Source organism: Camelus bactrianus, chromosome 11 (genome assembly GCF_048773025.1).
Source record: "Camelus bactrianus isolate YW-2024 breed Bactrian camel chromosome 11, ASM4877302v1, whole genome shotgun sequence".
NCBI classification, from domain to species: domain Eukaryota; kingdom Metazoa; phylum Chordata; class Mammalia; order Artiodactyla; family Camelidae; genus Camelus; species Camelus bactrianus.
The window spans coordinates 47774964-47797919 of NC_133549.1; the positions used below are offsets into that span (position 1 = coordinate 47774964).

Consider the following 22956-nt stretch of genomic DNA (forward strand, 5'->3'; position numbering starts at 1 on the left):
TAAAAAGAAAAGAAAGGTGCATAACTTCTCCCCTGTTCAAATCCTTAGGCATCAGGGAACACTCAAATTCTTTCCAAAATCAAAGGCACTTACAGGATTCTCCTACTGAGGCTGGGGAAATGACCCCATATATCATCAGCCCCCTCCAAATTTGGTAACACTGGCTTAGGTTTAGGTACATACTTTTTATTCACTGGGTTGAGTGATCCTGATTTTGTTGTAGGCACCAAACTTTGGTAGGTATTTTCCATTTTAACTTCCTGACTTAACATAGGCAGTATGACCACAAGAGCAAGACATCCTGTTATTAAATGTCTGCTACATGGAAGCCAGAGTTAATGCTGATGAGAGCCAGGTACTTGTTCAACAGACTAGTCTTACAGCTCAGCTGAATGCATGCTATTGCTCATGGAGGGTGAGCATATATGGATGGATTATGCCCTTCTTTACTAATGATTAATCAGTGAAATTTTAAAGTAAAAGAATATGCTTTATTACTGTGTAAACAGAAAGTTCACTCTCCTCTACTCTCTCCTAGATTCTCTCTCTTATATTACATATGAACAGAACTGGAGCTAGCACCCTTCAGTGTTATAAAACTGCAGAGAGCTTCCTACTGCAGTTATATGGAAATAATACTTTCTTCTATGGGAAAAACAGACAGTTAATTCTCTAGTCTGTGTTCCTTCTCCCTCTGTTCCAACTTTTTGGTAAGAAATATTTCACTAGTCAAAAACAAACCAGTGTTCTATCTTTGCCACTGACTAGTTTGATCTCAGGTAGTAACTTCCTTCTACCATTACACTTATCTTGGGAAGAAGTTTTATTATCTGTGCTCTTCCTTTCCTGTAACTATATTATTAAAATAGTACAGAGGAACAGGGATGCAGTCTTCTTTCGTGTTTATACCTGGCTTTCGTGCCATCAGAGCCCTGTCTCCACTGCCCGTATTCTAAGCTCCCAGGGTGGGTTTTATATCCTTCATGTACCCAGTTCTGCCTCAAAGCCTGTGAGAACTGTTCTGTCAGGGAAGAAGTAATCTAGTAATAGCATATAAAAGAAAATGCAATTACTAGAGATTACATCAAAGTTGCATTTTTCAAGCCTTACGACTTTCTAAAAAGACTTATTTAAAAAAAAAACAAACGACTTATTTTACTAGAAAAAAATTACACTTGCATTAGTTAGTTACCAAGGGATGAAGCTCAGAATCCATTGACACTGCTGCTGTTTCAAAAACTTGCAGAGAATTCACCAATTCTTGGGCAGAGCCATCTCCCTTTTCCAGGAGGGACTTTCCATCTATTAAAATACATTGATTTAAGTGCATATCACCTTGCAAATAATTTTTCAAGATCTAGAGCCCACAAAAAGTTTTAGCACTTCCCCAGCTACCATGGGAGAGTCTACTTTGCTTTATAATGTAAAATGAAATGCCATGCCCTTAATTTAAATGCTAAGGTACTACACTTAAAGCAACTAAAGTTTAAATAATGATCCACTTCAAATATCTCTTTCTAATATGTAACAGAAAAAAGGAAAAGGAAAAAAAGTATATGAATTGACATAAAAATAAATTAAAATGAATGAGTTTACCAACCTTCAATTTAAAAACTTACCAGCTGGTCTGGAATAGAAAGGTATAGGCACTGTTATTTTATAAGGATGTATGTAATGGATATACAGTGAAATCTGTTAAAAACTCAACTAAGAAAACTATGTACACACCAAAATTATTTATGTCGATTGTACTCCTCAATGGACCAACCATAGCATCCCAGAGATGTGGCAACTTCACTGCCATTTCACCACCAAAATGCTTCACTATAGTTGTCAAGGCAAATTCAGCTCCTCTCCTTTGTACCAGGTAAGGCTTCTGGGCCTAAAATCAAATGTTAGTTGAAAACAGAATTTCAGAAAAAAGTATAATGCGTTTGAAATATTATCAAGAGAATTTGAAAGTCACCTAAGAATTCACAGTGTGACAATTAACTAATTAAGCAATTACTGGACATATTTATCACAATTATAAACATTTCTCAATAATTACATTTACATGGCATAAAATTCCAAACTAGATTTTTACATCCAAAGCAAAATACTTTTTTGGGGTTGGAGATAAGGAATAGAATATGTGCTGTTTCTAAAGACAGTCCTAAGTGACATGTTTTTCCTTCTTCTCTCTACCCCAAAGAAACTTAGCAGGCAGAGAGTAGAGAGTTAAAATGATCCGCCCTTATTTACATTTGATTAAGAGATAGAATATGGGCATCTGTTTAATCTAACCACTGGATTAATAACCTCTTACATAGCAATTTTATAATAATTAAATACAAAAAAACTGTCCCCTCAGAAAGATACCTATATATTTTAAAAATTATTTTTAGGTGAAGGGAGAACTGTGCAAACCATGCAAGTATAAATATTAAAACCACAGTAAATTTTTTATTAAAATTATTATGGAAAGAACGTAATTAATAAGTTTTCACATTCATAGAATACTTTAAAAGGACTATAGACAACTAAGATTTTGATTAAAAAAAAGAAACTTAAGATAGGCCTATATTTTATAGAACTATATAGAACATGTCTTTTATTTAGCATTGATAATTTATTGCTGAACTCAGGTAAATTTCTATGTCTTGCTACCTAAAGCAGTCATTCCATGGTGAATGTGCCTGTAAGATTTTCAAAAACAACACTTTTTAAAATTGTCTTTAAAGAAGACTGTACTGTAGAACAAGTAGACCAATAAAACAGAATAGAAAGCCCAAGGAGATCCTGACACACATGAAACATGATACTTAACAGAGGTGCCATTATAAAACAGGAGGAAAAGATTCGACAGTTAGGTACCTGGTTGTTTATATGGGCAAATAAATTTAGATCCCTGCCTCGCATCACAGAGTTAATAAATTCCAAGTTGACTAAAAGTCAGGTAAGTAACAATTTAGTTGATACTTGTAATCTTATCCTCTGAATATCAACAGTAATTTCTGACATTGACAGGGCTGAGAAAAGTTAGCTTTGGCTATTATTTAACATCTCTGTAGTCACTATTACAGGAGTGAATTAGTTTATATTTATGAATGACTTATGTAGCCACTATTGAGAGAATTTCTTGCCTAGGAAGATATTCAACGTTAAGCTGGTAAAAATAGTAAGAGGTACGAAAAACTTGAAGTTTGCAGTTTTTTTGGATCATGTTGCTGGAGTACCCCAGAAAGTTACTGGTCCCAGTTCTTTCACTTAAAAATATAAAATACAATTCAATAAGCTGATACGACAAATGTAGCTAACAATCTGTAAGATATTTGTTTAAAAATCAGAGTATTCAAAGAAAAGAATCATTTACCTCATCAAGTTCAACAAGGATATTTCCACTACCTCCTGCAGGAAGATCTGCTATTTGAGCTTTCACTGCTTTGGGGGTAGGACCTCGCCTACTTGTGATAGCAAAAGCAGCTTTCTGATGCCTATAGAGTGTAATTATACCCCTGTGCTTGGTGACAGTATGATGCATTCCATCTTTTTCGGAGTTAGACCCTATTAAGGAAAAAAGTTTAATAACCTTTAAAGCATGATGTAGGTGACCAAATGCTTCCCGCTCCAAAAGAGATACAACACATTTTAAAACTGTCTTTCAAGCTTCAATTTTTATAGGCCAATGATATTTTCTTAAGACAAAGAAAAGTTAGTAATTAGATATTAAGTTAAAAGTTTTGGTATTTGTATAGGACCATACTTAATACAATCAAAGGTGCAGAAATCATGTTAACAAGAAGAAATATCACATGTAAGAATGACTATGGCTTCAGTTAAAGTACATTAATTCTTTAAAAATATGGATGATTGTTTCCAGGAATAAAGAGAAAGATTAAAAAAAAAATACTGTAAGTTCTCTCTAAAAAAATGTCCATAGTCATGAAAAATTTAGAAACATCAACTGTTAATAAAATATTGCTGCCTCACATAGCTCTTGGGGAGAGGGTTGGGGGAAATTTAAGACTAAAGCATGTGAAGAAACATTGGTCCTTGAGACCAGCCTACAAAGAGCAGTTATTTTCCATAGAAATTTTCCGGATAAAAACAGGGAAGTTGTTTAAGCATTGTTTTCTAAAGGTAATAGAGTCCACTTATCTCATGAGACGTGTACTACAAAAACCACAGAGTGTTATAGGAAGAACTTTCATTCACCAATTGATACACAAGTTTTCTAGCTCAGTTAACAGTAAACTCTATAATAATGGTCTTGAAAGAGAAGTTAAGGGTTAAAGCCTGTCTCATAGATTTCAGTCATCTTACATATATCAGGTCTTTTACGAAGAGCTTATTTGGATTTAGAGTTTTAATTTTATTAGTAATATGTGCAAATTCTCTCAAAATGGGAAAAAGCTCCAACATACACTGGATTTGTGCTTAATTATACCCATAAATAAATAAGAACAAATTTAAACACTTAATTCTTCCTCTACCCCAAATGAAGGTTTAGATATATATACCTTTAGAATTTTCCTGGCCACTTTGTGTTGGTACCGGACATGTGACAGAAGGAGTTAGATATGGGTCCACACAAAGTGAGCTACAGAGGTTTTTAATAATTTTTGAATTGGGACAGGGCGTCCTTGTTGTACACTGCTGAAGTAGTTTGGCTATGCACTGAGCTGCATAGTTTTGCACTAGTGTATTCTCTTCTTTTTTAATTGTCTCCATTAATGGTTTTATAATAGGATTTAATTTCTCCGGAAGTTGCTGCAAGCTCACAACTGCACATGCAGCGAAGGTATGCACTCTCAACTGCAACACTTGCCACTCCTGGTTGGTCTCTGTAACTGTCATTTGGACCTGCTGTCGTTTACTATCTAACTGCTGTAACACTTGAGGATTTAAATCGAAAGATGATGTGACTTCATTAAAAACAGTAGTGACCTATTAAAAAAGAGAAATCAAAAATCATTAATGACATCAACCCCAAACAGCCTATAAACTCCTAAAGGGCAGAAAGGAAGCTTTTTGTTTCAATTTCAAGTTTCACATTATCTAGTACTATTTTACTATTCGTTAACTAAATAAATGTCTATAAACCTTTCAAATAAACTTTAATCTGACTTAATTTAACATTAGTATTATATTCTTTAAGAAAGAGACAGTCTCTTGAGAAGCACAAAATTACCTGCAGTTTAAATATATATAATAAATTTCAGTGAAAATCACATTCAATACCCAAATAGTACTTTGGTGAAATGAGAAACCTGCAAGCAAATATAAACTAACTGCTAAATAAAAATGGTGCAATAGTCATTAATTCTTTAATTACCAAGAACCACCTAAAGCTTTAAGATTATATAGCTTTATATAGATTATGACATCAGACAACTTTACAGGGCCCATTAAAAGACTGTTCAGTACATCTTTTTTAACAACTTTATGAGATGTAATTCACGTACAGTACATCATTTCGAGTATACAATTCAATGATTTTTTATTACATTTACAGAGTGTTACAACCATGACCACAATTTTGGAACATTTTCATCATCCCCAAAATAAAACTCAATACCTATTAGCAATCTTCCCTCATTTCCTCCCAGCCCTATGTATCTATTTATTTACTTTGTACCTTTACAGATTTGCCTATTCTGGACATTTCATATGGATGGACTAAAATACTGTATAATCGTTTGTGACTAGATTCTTTCAATTAGCATAATTCTTTCAAGGTTCACTGATGTTGTAGCATGTATAATTACTTCACTCCTTTTTCTGTCAAACAATATCCCACTCAATGGATATACTATATTTATCCATTCATTACTTGATGAATGGTTGTTTCCACCTTTTAGTTATTATAAATAATGCTGCTATGAACATTTTACATACAAGTTTTTCTGTGCACACATTTTTAAAAATTACCATCTAAAGACAGTGTGATGGCTAACATAACAAAAATAGTCTTGTTTTATAGGTAACTGCAATCATAAAGAGGCTCCATAAATAGATCCAATCTGATCAATGTTGGTCAGAAAAGCCTGTAACACTGAAGAACCTAACTTTTTCTTAAAATGAAGAACCAATTTTTTAGACTTAGAAATGATCAATTCCTAAGTCTCATGGACAAGAATGATAATGCTAGCTTCTTATTACTAAAAACAGAACAGGCACACAAATAAGATCATCTTTTGTCATTATAAAATGCCAAAGACTTTATATTGAGCTATATCTGCTTGACCTTGATCTGCTTACTGCAAAGGAACACAATCACTTCTAGCTTATACTCTCCACTTTGCCTTGTCTGTTTTATGTATTCAAGTTCTGCATAAGATTGTCTGAAATAGGGTTTCACTACTAAAAGTTTAAAAACACTGTCCTAAATAAACTATGCTTCTGTCAATTTTCAGTGATTCTAGGCAGCTTAGGAAAAGCTTTTCAATTACCCCAAATTCATTTATTCAACAAATATTTATTGAGTAATACTACAAGATGAGGAAAACCAATGTCTTTATACACTCAAAAAATGCAGAGGCTACTGTGGGAGACAGGTATGTAAGTAAACAAGACAGTGTAACACATAACTGAGGTAAGTGCACGCTGCTGTGGTAGCATATGGGTAGCTTAACTCTTCTTAGGTGACATAATCAATGAAGGCTTGCCAGAGGAGGTTAAAACTTACGCTGGGTTTTTAAAGAACAGGTTGTTAAGTCTGGAGTTATGGGGACATCTTGGTAAACAGAGTGAGGGAGGAAGGGAAAAGCAGGGCATCAACCAAGGAACTGAAAACAGCTTATCATGGCCTGAGCACAGGATGCAGATGAAGGATTGTCAAGAGATGATCCTGGGGTGAGCATAGAGGGCTGGGGGTAGGAAATTTCTGGCAAAAGAAAGAGGAACTCAGACACTGAAGTGAGAATGAATCAAGTATAGAAAGTGGGCGAGGGTGGTGTACTTCTGCAAAAGGAAAGCTAACTAGGGTTAGGTGGATGAAATTTGAGAAATAATTAGGAGAAAAGAGACGGGGAATTTAGATAAGGTGTTGAAAGTAAGAAAGAAAGAACTAAAATCAAGGAAAAAGAAAATGTTTTTAAGCACGGGAGGGATTGTTTCGAGTTGGTTCTACAGAACTTTTTACTAGTCTGGCACAAAAAGCAGGATGAAGTGAACCAGAGACTGCCTGGAGCCTTGGAGATGAGTCAGGACCTAGTCATAAAGTACTAAGGCCTTTGGGTTGTGGTGACGAAAACAGAGAAAGGATAAACATGTGGAACTTTCTGAAGGAAATGTTAGAGATTTGAGATTGTGGATAAAAAGGGCTATTTCCTGTTAAAAAATAAATTCTGGTTTTGGTTGTGTTAAGTTTAAAGTGACTGTGAGATACATATCCAAGCAAAAATGCCTAACTGAAGAACATAAAAGATCAAGAAAAGACAGTACAGCACATGGGTAAGAACTAAAGAGTAAGAATGTGATAGACAAAGGAAGATCTTCGGGAAATACCTATATTTTGGCAGGTATGAGAAAAAGAGGAATGCAAAGAAAGATGCAAAGAAAGATACAAAGGGCAGTGGCTTCTAGCCAAGGCTAGAACTCTTTTAAAATTGCTCTTCCCTGAAATACGCTCTTCCAGAGACTCCAAAACCCCAAGTCAAAACCACTGGACTAATGAAGCTGATGACACAGAACAGTAGCTTCTCTGGGGAGTAAGAGGTCTGAATACAAAAAGCTTGAAGAAGAGGCCATATAGTAGCTTTAAAAAGAAACGTTTCTGGAGACAATAAGAAGGGATCTCAGACCTTAAAGAAGATTTGAGATTTCATTCCAGGAAGGCAAATTTCGGGGAAGAGGAGGCAAAAAGGAGAAATTACAGAAAAACAACAACCAAAAAAACCAACTCAGAAAAAACTGCAGCAATTTTAGCTTTCTCTCACAGGTGAGAATTAAAAAAAAAAAAATTCAACTGTATTATTTTTTAGTAAGAAATGAAGCGTGCTATTTCACAGGGACCAACATAAGTAAAGTGGCTGCGTTTCTGATCCTGTAACTCAAAAAAGGAAGAACTCATTTACATCATCTAACTTCAAGGACTTACTAAGTACAAAGCTACAGTAATCAAGACATTGGTGCTGGCATAAGGAGAGAGAAATAGATTGAACAGAGCCCAGATACAGACCTACACTTAAACTTCAACTAATTTTTGACAAAGGTACCAAAGCAATCCAATGGGGAAAGGAAAATCTTTTCAATAAATGATCATGGAAAAACTGGATTATCTATATAAAAAACAAAATGCAATCTCTACTTCACACTATACATAGACATTAATTCAATATGGATAACTAAACATAAAAACTAAAAGCTTCAGAAGAAAATTTATGTGCATACCTTTGCCACCTGAAGATAAGAAAGGGTACCTTAGGTCACAGAACACAATAACCATAAAAGAAGACAACTGATAAATTAGACTTCATCAAAACTTAAAAATATCTGTTCATCCAAAGACACTATTAAGAAAACGCAAAGGCAAGCCACATAACACTGGGAGAAAATATTCGGAAAGCATCTATCTGACAAAAAGAACTGGTATCCAGGATAGATAAAGAACTCCTACAACTCAATAGTAAAAAGACAACCTTATTAACAATAGACAAAAGATCTGAACAGAAATTTCAGAAAGGAAGATCAACAAATGGCCAATAAGACATAAAAAAAGTGTTGAACACATTAGTTATCAAGAAAATGCAGGTTACAACCACAATGACATTATCACACAACCATCAGAAGGGCAAAAATTAACAGGAGTAACCATGACCAAATGTTGGTGTTGATGTGGAACAACCAGAACTCTCATATAGTACTGATTAGAAAGTAAAATGATGCAACCACTTTGGGAAAAGTGCAATTTTTTATAAAACTAAATAAACACCTACCATATGACCCAGCAATTCCACTCCTATGTGTTTATCGAAGAGAACGGAAAATATATGCCTACAAAAAGACTTGTACAAGAATGTTTATAACAGCTCTGTTCAAAACAGCCCAAAACTTTGGACAACCCTAGTGTTCATGAATAAGAGAAGGGCTTACACTAATTGTGGTATATTTATACAATGAAAGAAAACTCAGCAATAAAAAAGAATGAATTATTGATATATATAACATGGATGAATTTTTAAAACATGCTGGAAAAAATTCTTAAACCAAACAGCACAGAGTGTATGATTCCATTTATATGAAATTCTAGAATAGGCAAAATCTATGGTGAAGGAAAAATTAGAACAGTGGTTATTTAAGAGCAGGCAATTGACAGGGAAGTGGTGATGGCACTGTATCTTGACTGAGGTTTGGGTTTCATAGGTATATGCAACTGTTAAAATTCATGAAATGTTCCATTTGAGATCTGTACAATTCACAGTACATAAATATTACCTCAAAAAAGAGGAAAAACATAAATATTGAATTTTAGTTAATGACACACATGTTGAAGTGTACTGATACCTGCAACTTACTTAGTAATGCATCAAAAAATTAAGATGGATTGAAGTTTGAATAAAGGGGTAGAGAGTTGCATATGTAATAAAGCAAATGTAATAAAATGCTGACTGTGGATTCTAATTGGTATGTGAGTATATGGGTATACAAATGGTCACTGTATAATTCTCTTACCTTTATTTTTAATGTTTGAATATTTCCATTATAAGCTGGGAAGTGAGGGGAGAAATACTCAGGAACTTAGAATCAACTTTTTTCTATACTCTGCCAGTCTTAAGCAAAACTGAGAAATGACAAATAATGGAACAGCTTTTTCTAATAAAGGTGTATTGGTTTGTCAGAATCTGAGACATAAAAAAATTTACTTCCCCATCTTCTTATTTCAAGAAAGTCAACACAATAAAATAACCTTTCTAAAGGGCAGGGATGATAGACTACCAAGCCACAAACAGATTCAACAAATTAGTTTTTGTGGTAAATGTGACATGACAAATTTATTTCATGCTCTACAATTAATAAAGTTACTTCTTTACTCACCAGATCATTAGCTTGATCTATTGTAAAAACATTGTTGTTTACTCTATTACCAACTTCAATATGTGCATCAGCTAATGATGAAATAAGCTGTTTACACTCATTCTGCATTCGTGTGAATGGAACGGCAATTTCATCATAATATAAATGTTCTGAAAGGATATCAAGTAAACGTGGCTGCACGGCTAGGGTAACAGCTCTACACTCCTAAAATATAACAGACAACAAATATTCAGGGCAAATATGTAAACATAATTCTAGAAATGCATAAATCTTCACTTGCAAACTACCAAGTCTAAATTCCTACTGACTTTGAATCTATTTTCTGTTATCTCCCAGAACAACATAGTTAGTTGCACAGAGAAAAGGTATTACATCCAAACTACTCTAAAATTTTAATATGAATGACTATAGAACATGCATGTGAACTATGACAATTTCATTAAATTTTCCACCTAATTACTCTTATTTTATTCTGAATTTATTCCAAGTTTATGTATGTATTATATAGCACATAAAATATACAACTGTAAAAAGAAATCAGTCAGAAAACACTTAGCATGCACTAAAAATGTTATTTAAAAACTCATTAGATTTCTTAACAGCTGAACCCATAGCTTCACATGCCATACTGTAGAAATGGATATATAATTTAAAAGCTACTTACCTGCCCCCAAAATTAACTAACCCTTCCCACTCTCTCTGGTTGTTGCCTGCCCCAACCAGAGGGGGAATGACCTCAGTGGTGAGCCATGAGGGGTTCTGTGGGATCTGGGTGATCAGCCTGGGCTTCACAGAGTAAGTCCAGAGAAGCTCTGTGAGGGTCCAGAAACCGAACTGTCAACACTTGCTGCTGAGTCTGAGAGGCACAAAAACACAGCATCACTGCCTCTCCAGCACACCGAGTCCTGCCTAAAAACAGACGAGCCTTGCTTCTTTCCAGAGGCAAAGCTGGGGTCTCAGTTGCAATAGAGCATGGCTCAATTACTTTTAGACATAACTTTGACAAACTGCTAAGAGGCAGTAACAAGCAACTCTCACAGCAAGTGCAGACAGTTAAATTTCCAGAATTCCAGTCAATGGAATAAACAAAGCCAGCAGGAAGTTTCTTTGATTTACAGAAGCAAGTCTTACACAAAATCATACATCTTACTAAAAGTTAAAGATTACAGGGGCTGCAAGGGAATGGCTTATTTGGAAACAAAGATCTAGGTTTAAATGTGGAGATTTTATTCTTCCTGTGACTAAAAATCTGCCCTTGCTACTACTCACACAAATGGGTTTCTATTACTCAAAGCCTCTTATCTGCTGTAGTTTTAAGTAATATCTGAGAGAGATACAGATAAATAAATGACCAACAGTTTCTGGACAGCTTCCATACATACACGTGTTTTTTAGAAGGAACATTTCTGAACAGACTATAGGATCAAGAGCAAATATTAAGTATGGGCACAGCTAGCAGTCTCAGGTATAAGACAGAGGTCTAAGAAAAAAGTCTAGGGTGAAAGGCAAATGAGAGAGAAACAATGTTTCAATATAATTTGGAATACTTTCCTATAACTGTTGGATAAAATTTTATAGAGAAAATTTTCACTTTTATGTTTATAAAATGTAATGAAAATAATCTTAACGGCTAATGGAAACTTGTTTACTTAATTTGTCTTCACTACTTTTGGGGCAAAATCTTACCTTCTGTAAAGCAGCCCATTCACAGATTACCAAAGCTACACTAATTCTCTGTAAGGCAGACTTGGAGTTCAAATGGAAGAGTAGTAACTGGCCAAGGGATTCAGCTGGTTTAATTTCTTGGGTTACCACATTTACACCTGGATCACAAATACAGCAACACAGTGCTCCTAACAACCTAAGAGGGAGAAAAAAATAAGTTAATATAGAAGTTGAAGTAAAATTTCCTCTACTGAAACTATTAACTTTTCCCAAGGAAGACATAACTCTTATCTTATCTATCTTCAAAAAATATATATAAATCCTGTTTTTAAAACTTTAAAAAAGTTGTTTTCTTACGCTTTAGTTTTTTCTTCCTCTGTAACTAGTGTGATGAAGGAAGGACTGACAGACACATCAGAGGAATCTTTTGGTTAAATGACTTTCAATTTATATATACTTACTTGGCTGCCATCATTCTGGCCCGCATAACTACAAAATCTCTGGTGGCAGGATCTTCCATGATGGTATCTGCACCTGCAATGTACTCCTGAAGTACTTCTTTACTCTGGCTTTGGCCTTGGCGCACCTTAACACCTGTTTTTTCCTGGAGGGAATAAGGGGGAAAACAATAATCAAAGATTAATCACTAAAGTTTAATACACAAAAACAAAAATACTCTCATTTGTTATAATCCCAATAAAATATAGTTCTTTTCACAAAATCTCAATGGATAAAAACTACTATGCATTTTGTCAAGGTCCTAATAAAATAATTTTATGTTACATTAATGATATCACACTTATAAAACAGCAGTACACACTTCTTACATGGTTACATGGTTACTGTATTAATAATTATAAGCTGAACATACAAATACATTATGTCCCTCTACACTTACCTTGGCTCTAGCTTTTACTTCCAGCAACATATTTAAATCAATAGGTAAATGAGAAGGCTGCATCATTAAACAAAGCCAAGCACCCATCCATGGACAAGCAGCTGCTACCACATACTGAACTGAAGCCTTGCTCAACAATTCCATCCAAACCTACAGAATAGAAGGGGAACAATAAAGTAAAATTTTCCAGCAAGGCCTAATAAAACCTAACACTTATTTTTAAAGATACTGAAATGAAAAAAATAAGTAGGAAACAGCACAGAGATTAATTTTAAAATTCAATGTAGAGGCTTATTTCTAAATACTGTTTTTGGGTAGGTTTGTATACTAAAAAAAGTAATATAAAAGGAAGTTTTCAAAAAAGGAATAAAAAAAATCTTCAGTTTTTTATGAAAATCATCTAAAATAAAAGGTACTCATAAAAATAAGTTATCAAAATCTCAGTAAGTGTCTGAAATCCTTTGTATGTATCATAAAGCTTGATGCAGTCCTATATTCAACACATGCTGCAATATATAACAGCCCCTGATAAATACCCTCTGCTAAATTTAGAGGTAGTAATATCCTAGTATAAATTAATAACAGTATAAGTCTTGATTCATGATCTTACTCAATAAGGTAACTTTCTTGATGTCTAACATTAAACAGGCTAAGGCCAGCATGTAGAAATAACACCACTGTTAATCTAAGGCTGTTAACAATGAACCACCTCAAGAGGTCAATAATTCAAAACTAATTTAACAGGTTTTAAAGGTATAATAGTGCCATTTCCTTCCATAAATATTATTAAATGTATCAAATGGCTCTTCTTTAAAGGTTCCAACACATATAAACAATCTTGCTAAGTAAGGGGAAGAAAGTACAAATCTAAATTATGACAATCAGACTCTATGTATTAACAATAAATCCCAAAAGATACTTTGCAGGATCAATAAGCATATTGATAAATAGCAAAATGAGTGATGGAGAAAAGCAGTCTTTCCTTCATTTTATTTTCTGTATTGAGGCTATAAGAAAGCACTTAAAACACTTGCCTAGTAGGTCATATAAGTAGCATGGCCAACCCAGACTTAACTATTATACTCTGTAAGAAGCCTATTTCCCTGTCTCATCTTACAGATCTCCAGACTGTTCAAATCTTATAAATGAGTTCTAATTTCTTTAAATTCCTAATCAGCAAATAGTACAGCAATTATGAAAAATTTTAAAAATCTACCAAGATACTGGGAAAAGGAGTACAAATATATTATTCACTGTGTACCTTGTGAATGAGGTCCAGAATTTCCTGGCTGCTTTCTAAAACACAGAACTGAAAAATGTGCCGAAGCATATCAGGAAGGATAGGTATAAGCCAAGATGAAGAGTTCTAAAAACAAAAACAGAATCAAAACTATAGCATATAATTCTTGGATGTTAGCTTACTTAAAAAGTTATGTCAAATAACAGAGGTATAACCATGAAAAGACTATACGACTTTACCAAAAAGGTTCAACTGGTGATAAATTTTGAGAAGATTTTGGAGCAACAGTACCATGTTTATTATTCCAATAGATTGAAGAAATTAAATGGCATTCAATCACTAGGAAGCTGGAGAAAGTCTGATTATGATTAACAACACTGAATTTTGCTTCTCATAAATTGAAATCATCATCTCTCTAGAAGCAAGCTCTAACCGGCAACATCTCTTTGGTTATATTAGGGAAATGCGAAAAAAGATCAGATTACTGCTGCTATGCTAGGTGATCAGAGGTAAGTACTATGTGATCACTCTTCATGCAGTAGAACTGAACTGCAATTAATGGAAGTAATGAGTAAACTGTGAGATGATAACCAACCCAGAAAACTGAACTTTGAGTTCACTACAAAATTAAGGCAAAGGTTCTTAATCTATTTTGGGCCAGGGATTCTTTGAAAATTTGATGAAAACTATGCACCTCTTTTCTTAGAAAAATACACTTACATACATACTTAGGTATAACATTTTGCTTTCAATTTCAGAGGGTTCAGGGATTTCCTTAAGCCCAGGTTTAGAAACTCAATCTAAGGAATTTTTCAACAATTCAAAAGCCCACTCAAATCAAGCAATCAAATAGTTCTTAATTAAATGTCTATTGTGTGCCCAGAATTCTAAAAAAAGGGATCTCACATGTTGTCTATTGTTGTTCAAATAATTACAAGCTCACTGAATAAGAGCTAAAAATTCTATTAACTAGTTCACAGTACTTATTATCACTTCCTTCCACAATTTTTTTTTAAGCAAAAAATAGCTGTGTGGAAGAGACTGAAGAAAAATTTGAAAAATTTAAGCCAGAAGGTCTAGGAGATAATGCATAACTTAGAAAGGTACCTATAATTTTCTAGCCAGGAAAATTAATGAAAAAGATAGAACCAGAGTTATATGTTTCTCAAAATGGTTTGAAAGACTGCAAAATAATCAGCTAGGGGAGCTACTTTTCACTGAATGGGAAAGGGAAGTTGGAAAGAAGAAAAGTTCTCTTTCTTTTCTCATCAGAGAGAATTTAGGGACAATCCAAAGAGAATCAGGAAAGCTATAATAGCAACAAGCAAACAATTTAATATTACTCTTCCATAATCTCTTCTCATTTTTCCCATCATATTTACCAATTTCTTAACCCACCCCAACACCATCATTGGAAATCCAAAGTTGCTTGCAGATCCTAAAGCCACACATATAGAGAAAGATTCCCCCTCTATAAACAAAAAATGTGGTATAAATTGTTGTAGACTCCTCAAGCTATAAACTTTGTTACTCTAGTGAATTCTACCTTGTAATTATTAAAAACAACCAGGGGAAGGAAGGGATGAAGAGAGAGATCACAGCGGGGTTTTGGGGTAGAGAAACTATTCTGTATGATACAATAATGATGGAAAGATGTTATTATACATTCATCAAAATCAAGAGAATGAATGTGCAACATCAAACTTGAAGCCTAAAGTAAACTATGGACTTTGGTTGATAATGACACGTCAATGTTTGTTCAGTGATTATAACAAATGTACCACTCTGATAAGGGATGCTGATGGTGAGAGAAGCTATGTTTGGGAAAGGGTAGGAAGTATATGGATGGCACCCTGTACTTCTTGTTTAATTTTGCCATGAACCTAAAATGGCTCTAAAAAGTAAAGCCAGTAAATAAAAATAAAATTAAAAAAATAAAAACCTAACCAAACAAACAAAAAAATCCCATCCCTAGGATACACAGGGCAGTATCATTGAAGGAACCAGTATTTAAAAAAATGCAGATTCTCCAGGAGCATAAGATAAAGACTGTTTAGCAGAAAACACAAGATGAGGCTAGGAAAACAGCTATAGGCCAAATGCAGTCCATCTGAACAACTGTGCAAGCATCTCCTTTTAAATATGGTTGCAAAAAGTTACATGCTTTAGCTCATTATTAGTATTTTCTTAAAAAAATCATTTGTTATAACTTGGCCCATCCAGAGTCAGTCTGCCTCTTGCAGATCAGAAAGTGGGACCACCTGTTTTCATTAATTTTGTACCTGTCTTCCAGTAGGCACTGATTTAGGCAGGTAACCTCAAAGTGTCGGCTTGCATTTATCGGTTTATTACATTGGATTGGCTGGACAGTGGGGGCACAGTGAGGGGTGCGGCACTTTCAGCCCTTTAGAAATTATCCACCTTGGGATTTTCCTCCCACAAATTTTTAAAAACAGTCAGTGGACTTCTAGTATGCTACTAACTAGGAGTCTACTAGTCAAAAATTTTCCTCCTAATCTTAGGCAAAGTAAAGTTCTGATGACTGTTTAGTACTAGTCTATCAGTGTAATCTGAAACACAGAAAAATTCCTACCACAAACTGTTTACTTCACCAAGTTTAAATTAACTATAATCTGGATCACTACAACCCAAGTTATAAGTGAACTCATGTTTTAAGAGAGCTTTAAGTACTATTCCAAGTGCTGGGAACAGGAACACAACCTAGAACAAAGTATTAAAATATTTCTGCCCTCATGGTGATTCTATTATATGTCTACATGGTCATGGTCACCACACCAATTTTAGTAGGTCCAGCATTCCCCTGGTCTTTATATGTGATCAGGTCACCCTTCCTACAGATTTCCTAAAATTAATTTATATAAATTTCAAGATTACTACAGTTATTAGTTCTTACCTGGTCCTGTGTTGATAATAACGTGAACAGAGTTTCCAACGCTGCTCTTCGAACTGATGATATAGTGTGATGCAAAAAAGGCCAGACACGTGGAACTAAAACTGTGAGTGACTGTTGAATACTAATAAAGAAGACACAAATTAATCTTACTCATTCTCAATGGGAGCTCTGTTGGTTGATACATTATCTACATATCATTTCTTTGTGGACCTGGCATCTTTTTTGATTAATAATTCTAAATAGATAATACAATTTCCATATGAACATTCATTTAACACCCTCATTCAAAACTGTTTTACAGTACCAGAATAGCCAGAGCAAATGCAGTCATAAAGAATAGAAATATTAACATTAGGTTCTTCTATGGCACTAATGCCATGAATTACCTTTATCAAATTAGAACTTTTCAGTATAACTGCCCTATTCTCAGGAAAATGGGACATGTATCTTATCTGATAGTCAGCCAACACAAAATTAGGATTGCTAATACTTACTCCTTTCCCATGGCTAACCCCAATGGGTAACCAATAGATACACATAACTTACATCCATCCCTCTTTCGGGCCATCTCTATGACATATCAAAAGAGCAAGAGATGATATGGTTGTAGCTTTGAAATTTGTTATCCTGATTTAGCATTACTAAGTTAGGAAAACTCAAATTATCTTCCTTCTCACAGATTAGACTTTAAATGGGAAAGCAAGCAAAGCCACATCTAGGCTAACAATTTGGATCATAGGATTCCTGTCACATCCGTGAGTCATACATAAAAGTTATTCAGAAAAAAAAAAGTTACTCAAATTAGGGAGTTATTTATAAGTAGGATTTGAAATATATACCTCTGTAGAAAAAACATGAGGAAGAAAGAATGTCAGTGTAACTATCTATTCTTTTGTGGCTCCTCTCAGGAGGCCCATCATTTAATGCTATTTTCGTTACTTGGAGGTTTGTATGAACATCATTTCTTACATTTATGTACACATTTAGTACATTTATGTATAAAATTATAACATAAACACATGCACAAACGGACATAAAACAGCCTCAAATATGTAAAAGCATTACAACAGGTCTTGTTAATAGTGTAACTGTTCATGCTCCAAATACATGCTGCATTTCTTCTTACATAAGCTAGAAAGTATCTGCCAAATATCACAATATATGAAGCAAATTTTCTAAGGCAATTTTGAAAAAAAATCAAAAACTATATTATTTCACATTGAATTAACAGAATTTTCACCACATGCTTTCATTTTCTTACATCATCTAGCTTTCCTGACACTGTCCACTTGATTTAAAAAAAAAAAAAAGCCCTAAGCCTTTATTTAGAGCAGGTGCCAACAAACTAAGGCCCACAGTCCAAATTCACTCCACTTGGTTTTTTTAAATAAAGTTTTACTAGAGCATAGGCATATTTATTCCTTTATGTATTGTCTATGGCTGCTTTTGTGTTACAGTGGCAGAGCTGAGTAATTTTGACAGAGATCATATGGCCCACAACGCCAAAACATCACTATCTGGGCCTTCACAGAAAGAGTCTGCCAACCCCCAATATAGAGTAATGAAAAATTCTTGCATTCTGCAGCTTCAGAAGGGCTTTTACATAGATTAACTCATTTAATCCCTATACCAGTGAAAGCATTTGAAAATTAGGAAACTCCACATATGCACTACCACTTTAATTTTTCTGTTAACTTTATAGGCACTTATTTTACTATTCCAATTTGTGGGATGTTCTACTAGTCTAAACACTGAAGTACTACCAGCAGGTCAGTATTATTTGAAATATTCTCTACATGTTTTTCACATATCTATAATTTTCAATAGAAACAGACTCACTCACAGAACCAGAAATCATTCATAATCATAATCATACAACCATTCATTGAACACACTCACTGGGCTAAGAAGAGTAATTTTCTCATTTGTGATTTTTTTAAAATTGCATACAATTTTTTTTTCTGTATCTCCAAGGATACTATTAATAGAAACAATAATATTCAGGACCCAGTCTAAAAGGTAGGGAATTAATCAGCCGAGTTTCATTTCAAATATCAGAATAGGAAAACAGATGACACTTTAAATTTTTGGTTTGTTTTGGCTTCACTTAGTCTCTGTCTTTGGACATTCTGTTACATTATTATGTACTCACTTCCTGATTAGCAATTATTGAAATCAAGAGCAAGAGTTGAAGTGAACATTACAAAGAAAAAGTTCACAGAGTAGCAAATTTTGGAATAAGTAATGCTGATGTTCAATGATAATTCTGTTAACTAAATTTCACAAAATAAGGCTAAAATTCTATATCCTGCGCTAGAGGTAAAAGTAATATGCAATAATTACATTTCTAAAGTTAACTATTACAGGATGAACAAGAAAAAGAATTCTATAGCCAAAGTAACCCAAGAATATGAGCTTTTTATGTTCCTGACCCTAAAGTGCTGGTGGGTAGACAGTAAAGAAGAAAAGGCCTCCTGAAAATACTCTTTGGCATCCCCAACTTACAGTACTGTTCTAAAAGGTGCTATTGTATTTTTAGGCTTAATTATCTGGAAATGTATGTAAACGTTTTTTTACTTTATTCCACTGAACAAAAAAAATTACCTGCATTGCTGAACCTGAGGATAAGTTAACAAAGATGAAAGAAGAGTCATAATACTATTTGTTGAAGCTGTTAGATCATCTAGTTCCAAAAGAGCATCCCATAATGTATTTATAATGAAGGGTACCTGTAAGATCAGTTATCAAGAAAAGTTATTAATTTTGCACAAAATATTCACAAGCAATGCCAAATTGTATCTCAGTAGTCACAACTGATTTAACAACACATCCAATCCCAATGACCTCGGATAGTGCCAGTTTTGAGCAAAGTTAAGAAGACATTATATGCCTCTAACAATTCTCTGCCCCTCTTTTTAATACCATTCAACTCTACTATGGCACTTCCCTTTCTAATGAAGCTCATAATGTGATGCAGAATTCAGGAACTAAGAAAGCCAATACTCTACATTATGTAAAAAACTAAACTTTGGAAGTAATACAGTGTAGAGACACAAGTCAGGACCCTCTACGTAAAGTAATTTTAATATATTTAAAATATTCCTAAGCATTATGAAAGGACAAAATTTGGTTTCTTAGCTTTTAAAATACTGATTGTTGCACTTACAAATGTAAGTGTTCTGGTTTTGATAATACAAAAGGCAGTCAGATAGACCTTAAAAGAGGAACTTCAAAAATGAGACCAGATTAAAAAACCAAAAGCCAAAAACCAAAATCAAAACAAACAAAAACCTTATATGCCTAAAATACTAGGAATAACATAAAAGAATGATTGATTTCTTCTCAAGGAAATTCTCTACATATTCTGTACATGAAAGGGAAAGATAAATAGACACAATTCACTCCTCCTAAGGACAATGTATAATCGAGATCCCATGCATCAGAGGGCTATCTGTGATAAGAAAAATAGAGAATGGAGAAAAAAGTACTCAGTGTTTTCCCTAATACTCTACATCTCAAACGTAAACAAGCTCTACAGGAAGAAAATACAAAAATATTTCATTTACTTTTTGTGTCTGAAGATACACAAGGCTTTCTACCACAGGTACTAACGATGCTGCAGCAACAGCTCTGACATCATCATCAAGGTCCTGGAGTCCTTCAATTATTCTACTTAAAACTTTAGGCAATAAAGTATTAATTACATCCTGTAAAAGAGTACACCAAAATAAATTAATTTTCTATAGTAGAATTGTTGTGCTTAAACATCTTTTATTAAATTTATATATAAAAGCATAAATTTCAGTATCTATTTAAAAAAGAATCACACAAACAGAAACAAAAAAATAACATCAATAGATGCGTATGGAACTAATCTCATCTGAAAAAGACTACAATGGTATCAGGTACTTCTTTACTCAATGTGACCTGAAACATTAGAACATGTTTTCAAGGCAAGACTGAATTCCCAGTGTGAACACACATACATACAAAGCCCTGTGCTAGAACCTTAACTTTTAGCTCTTACTCAACCACTGACAATGAAAGGGAGTGTGAGAGATAAGGGAAGAGAAAGTCAATCCCTTCCTGCTTCTCACTATTCCAAACTACTCTCTCTTCAATTGCCTCAACAGAGTCAGCCGCTAGAGGCTATTCCTGCGATCATACACTAGGAATCTGGCTGAAAACTGGTCTTCCCATGAAATAGCAACAGGTTTCCTAGTTTATCTTTTAATTTGTACTTAAATTCTTATTAGCATCACCTATGTCTATGATACTACCTCAAGAAAGCAAATCTTGAAGGACTGGCTTATTTGTAATACTAAGAATCTAAGGCCATTTCATATAATTAATGAAAATAAACTTAAGAGGGGAAAAAACTCTCTCATAAATGCTTCAAAAACTGAAGTGTTTACCTGACGAACTGCCAAAGCATATTTTATTCCTAGCAGACCACCATGTCTAACTTCCCACTGTTCTTGTGTAAGTAATTTAAGCAGCACATCCACAGTCTTATGAACTCCTGTTTCATTCATGTGTTTTAACACCACACCTAATGTTTGAGCACAAGTTTCACGAACTGGTGCCACAACCTACAGATGAGAAAGGAAGAAAACTCATTATTTGCAAAAATGTATTTTTGCAGAATTTGAAATTTAATTGGGTAAAACCTCCCTTAGGAGATACTTACTTCATCAGAAACAAAGTCTCCAAACCTGTCCAATGCAAACACACAAAGAAGTCTAATAACCAAGTCTTCCAACCACTCTTGATGCTGCTGAATCATCTGTTAAAACAATCATTTTTAAATAACAGACAAAGATTATATTTTGTATCTGGGATTGGGAAACATATTAGGTCCAAAAACTATAATTCAACTATTATAGTACAGTAACTAAAATGAAAATACTGGGACAGTTATTTTAGCTGTAGGAACAATAACCAAAATATGGAATAGTCCCAATTACTAGCTTTAATATTAAACACACCCTCTTTGATGATTATTAGATGTACTATATCAAAATCTTTAAAATTCATAAATTCCATTAAATTACTTGCACTCCAAGAGAAATTAAGAAACCACTTAAGGTTGCTCTTAATTAATCATGTTATTGTATTATCTGGCCCATTACCAGTGTCTCTATGTAACCCCAATCATATTTCTCACTGACCTCTAAACTATCCTCTTATTCATTTTACTCTACATTCTAATCCATTATATCCTGCTCAAATACTCTTGCTTCTACATATTTTTCCACTCAATGTTTCTGGACTGATCTTTCTCCTGAACTCATTCTTCCTCACTCTATAAATAATATAAACTTCTTTCTAACCTTTTTACTTTCTTTCTTATATTCACCTTTCCATATTTATTATTTATCTCTCCTTTCTACTTCATGACACATGCTCTATTACTTCCCTGTCTTGGAAAAAGAGGCCAACTACTGAAACTTGGTGGTAATTGTTGATTTACTACATTAAAACTCACCTCTTCTAAAGTGCTGTCTCCTATTTTACCACCACTTTTCCCATGAGCTTTAAGGATTTCCCTAAGTCCAGTGCCTGCACCATGTCGAACCTAAAATGAACCAAGAAATAAATATCAGAGGTTAAATGCTTAAGGAACAGTGTTTAACTGTTCTTCAGTATGAAAAACTTTTTTAGATTTTTAAGAAATAAGAACAAAGTGGCACTTCATAAGAATGTTTTTCTTCAACTATCCAAGAATTACATGTTAATTTCACAATTTTGACTATCTGGAATTTAAAAAAAAATCAAGCTAGGAAAATAGCTATTCTAAATTCTTTCTGAGATATTAACTCCTTCAGCTGTCACTCCTCTACCCTCTACTTTCATTCAGTATTATCCACAGCAAAGGAGAGAAAAGAAAGCATCAAATATTGTTCTTTATAGCCCAAATACTGTATGTATCTCCAAACAAAGTTCCAAAGCCAACAGTGTTAAACATCAAAGGAGACAGTTCAAATAAAATGTCTCATGACTAACACTTTACTGTAGCCCTGTAGCCTTCTGCAATGTTATCTGGAAGGGAAAAAACAGGCTACGGACACTGCATCCACTTATTCAAGACTCCATTTGAGTTAAGACTTGAATAGCTTTAAATGGTACACAAAGGAGCAGAAAAGGATGCTAAAAGGTACTCCAAACAGTGTTTAAAATCACCCAGAGGCCAGTTGAAGTGGGACAAAATTGTTTGAG

At 34.1% G+C, this 22956-nt stretch overlaps 2 protein-coding genes across 2 annotated transcripts in view; one reads left to right on the forward strand and one right to left on the reverse strand.

The window, feature by feature from the left end:
* Nucleotides 1–22956, forward strand: part of FGFBP3 (fibroblast growth factor binding protein 3) — a 111537-nt gene that overhangs the window by 45500 nt on the left and 43081 nt on the right. The window lies entirely within an intron of this gene.
* The window catches only part of BTAF1 (B-TFIID TATA-box binding protein associated factor 1), a 74683-nt gene that overhangs the window by 21905 nt on the left and 29822 nt on the right, over nt 1–22956 (reverse strand). The window contains exons 9-23 of the mRNA XM_010971221.2: nt 22226–22315; nt 21428–21523; nt 21153–21329; nt 20304–20444; nt 19342–19466; nt 16738–16858; nt 13845–13949; nt 12584–12733; nt 12147–12289; nt 11707–11881; nt 10021–10224; nt 4503–4929; nt 3356–3546; nt 1729–1882; nt 1193–1302 (exon numbers count right to left, since the gene is read on the reverse strand). Of these exons, the coding sequence (XP_010969523.1) occupies nt 1193–1302; nt 1729–1882; nt 3356–3546; nt 4503–4929; nt 10021–10224; nt 11707–11881; nt 12147–12289; nt 12584–12733; nt 13845–13949; nt 16738–16858; nt 19342–19466; nt 20304–20444; nt 21153–21329; nt 21428–21523; nt 22226–22315 (2409 nt within the window). The remainder of the gene's footprint in view (nt 1–1192; nt 1303–1728; nt 1883–3355; nt 3547–4502; nt 4930–10020; nt 10225–11706; nt 11882–12146; nt 12290–12583; nt 12734–13844; nt 13950–16737; nt 16859–19341; nt 19467–20303; nt 20445–21152; nt 21330–21427; nt 21524–22225; nt 22316–22956) is intronic.